This window comes from Argentina silus, assembly GCF_951799395.1.
Source record: "Argentina silus genome assembly, chromosome: 19".
NCBI lineage: Eukaryota > Metazoa > Chordata > Actinopteri > Argentiniformes > Argentinidae > Argentina > Argentina silus.
The window spans coordinates 13,986,435-13,988,934 of NC_139673.1; the positions used below are offsets into that span (position 1 = coordinate 13,986,435).

Sequence of the window (2,500 nt, forward strand, 5' to 3'; positions counted from 1 at the left end):
GAGTAGGGTGAAGCGGTGGTAGGCTACCTGTATAGTTTGTGCTGGTTTGACTGTGTGGGAGTGTTACCTGTGTAAAGATGGCGAGAGCCAGGCTGGTGTAGTCCACCCTGTTACCTGTGCAGCTTTGTGGTCAGTAGTGTTACCTGTGCAGCTTTGTGGTCAGTAGTGTTACCTGTGCAGGTTTGTGGTCAGTAGTGTTACCTGTGGAAAATTTGTGGTGTGTGTTACCTGTGCAGAGAGGGCTAGGGCTAGGCTGGTGTAGTCCACCCTGTTACCTGTGTATGTTTGTGGTCAGTAGTGTTACCTGTGTATGTTTGTGGTCAGTAGTGTTACCTGTGCATGTTTGTGGTCAGTAGTGTCACCTGTGTAAAGTTTGTGGTCAGTAGTGTTACTGAATTCAACAGGTATTAACAATGTAATAACATTTGAATAACAGGTAATAACAACAACTGTTATTACCTGTGCAGAGTTTGTGGTGTGTGTTACCTGTGTAAAGACGGCTAGAGCCAGGCTGGTGCAGTGAACTCTGTTACCTGTAACTCTGTGGTCAGTTTGTGGTCAGTAGTGTTACCTGTGGAAAGTTTGTGGTGTGTGTTACCTGTGCAGAGAGGGCTAGGGCTAGGCTGGTGTAGTCAACTCTGTTACCTGTGCAGTTGCCCCCACTCCTGTCCAACTCGTAACCAATGCTACATTCACATCTGAACAACCCAGGAATGTTCCGGCACCTTCCATTGACACAGATATCAGCAAAGGTACACTCGTCTATGTCTGTAAGAGAGGGACGGGAGGGAGGAGAGAGGGAGAGAGAGAGTGGGGGGGGGGGAGAGGGGAGAGAGAGGTAGAGAGGGAGACCAGCTGTGAGGGATTAGTAGATCATGGGACGGAGGTGGAAAATGGGCAGACAGACACAGGAAGTGAAGACTGTTTTCACCTCTCTGAGGACTGACAGTTCTGGGGCAAAAATGCCAGGACCTAACAGGGGGATACACACACACACACACACACACACGCACGCACGCACGCACGCACGCACGCACGCACGCACGCGCGCACACACACACACACACACACACACACACACACACACACACACACACACACACACATACACACCATCTACTTACTACACACACACACACACACACACACACACACACACACACACACACACACACACACACACACACACACACACACACACACACACACCATCTACTTACTACACACACACACACACACACACACACACATACCATCTACTAACTTCACACACACATAAATCTACTGGTGGAAGCAGCCTTTGCAATAGAATGGGGCAGTCTACACATTCATCTTACTCCAGCAAAGCGTTGTTACTGGAAACATAAATCACATTGATCTTTAATGAAGCATAAGAGTAAACAGATCACTCATTTCTCAATACTCCTCCTTTTACAGCATATCAGATGCATGACAAACATGATGTTCTACTAACATTAGGTCAACGAGGGACTGGAGAGTCTGGACGCTTGGGTTAATGACGTAGACCAGCTTCAAGTGTGGCTGGATCACAGATATCATCATGATATTTTAAAAAAGTGTTTTCATAATTCTGTGATTTGGATCAATGAGGGAGGGAACCAGATCTCAAATCCATAATAAACTAGCACATGCTTGTGTGTGTGTGTGTGTGTGTGTGCGTGTGTGTCCTTACCCTCGCAGGCCTTGCCATCGGGCGTGGGGATGAAGCCCATGTCACACTCGCAGCGAAAGCCCCCTGGCATGTTCAGGCAGTGCCCACTCTCACACAGGTTTCCATTGTCCGCACACTCATCGCTGTCTGTACACACACACACGCCAATACAAACACACACACTTTATAAAACCCAATGTTCTACTGTATTATCAAGAATTATCAAGTATTACATGGTGTGTGTGTGTGTGTGTGTGTGTGTGTGTGTGTGTGTGTGTGTGTGTGTGTGTGTGTGTGACCTGAGCAGTAGAATCCGTCTCCTGAGAAGCCGTCCTTGCAGAGACAGCGGTAGGAGCCCATGGTGTTCATACAGTCAGCATTGTTGCTGCACATGTGAGTCCCGTTGGAACACTCGTCCAGATCTGAAAACACACACACACACACACACACACACACACACACACACACACACACACACACACACACACACACACACACACACACACACACACACACGATTAAAGACATTAAAACACAACCAACCTTTTCTTTGGGAGATCTGTTGCAAAATGATACAATATGAACAATTGATCTAAAAGATATCATAGAGCAGTAATACAGTGATAGTAATCCTGACAGCTGATCATTATAGCTGGTCCTACCTGCTCATCACTGAAGGAAGCTGCTCCTATAACTGGTTCTAGGCGGTGGTCGGGGGTCTTACCTGTGCATTTGACCCCGTCGCCGATCCATCCTGGAGCACAGCTGCATTTGAAGCTGCCTGCCGTGTTGGTGCAGGAGGCGTGTCTGTCGCAGTTATGGGCTCCG

General features: G+C 47.8%; 1 protein-coding gene across 1 annotated transcript in view; it reads right to left on the minus strand.

Moving 5' to 3' along the window:
* The window catches only part of LOC310819902 (fibrillin-1-like), a 42,846-nt gene that overhangs the window by 20,487 nt on the left and 19,859 nt on the right, over positions 1-2,500 (minus strand). Inside the window, exons 23-26 of the mRNA XM_083691313.1 lie at positions 2,397-2,500; positions 1,972-2,094; positions 1,694-1,819; positions 646-768 (exon numbers count right to left, since the gene is read on the minus strand). The exon at positions 2,397-2,500 is cut by the window's right edge and continues 19 nt beyond it. Coding sequence (XP_083547439.1) covers positions 646-768; positions 1,694-1,819; positions 1,972-2,094; positions 2,397-2,500 — 476 coding nt within the window. The remainder of the gene's footprint in view (positions 1-645; positions 769-1,693; positions 1,820-1,971; positions 2,095-2,396) is intronic.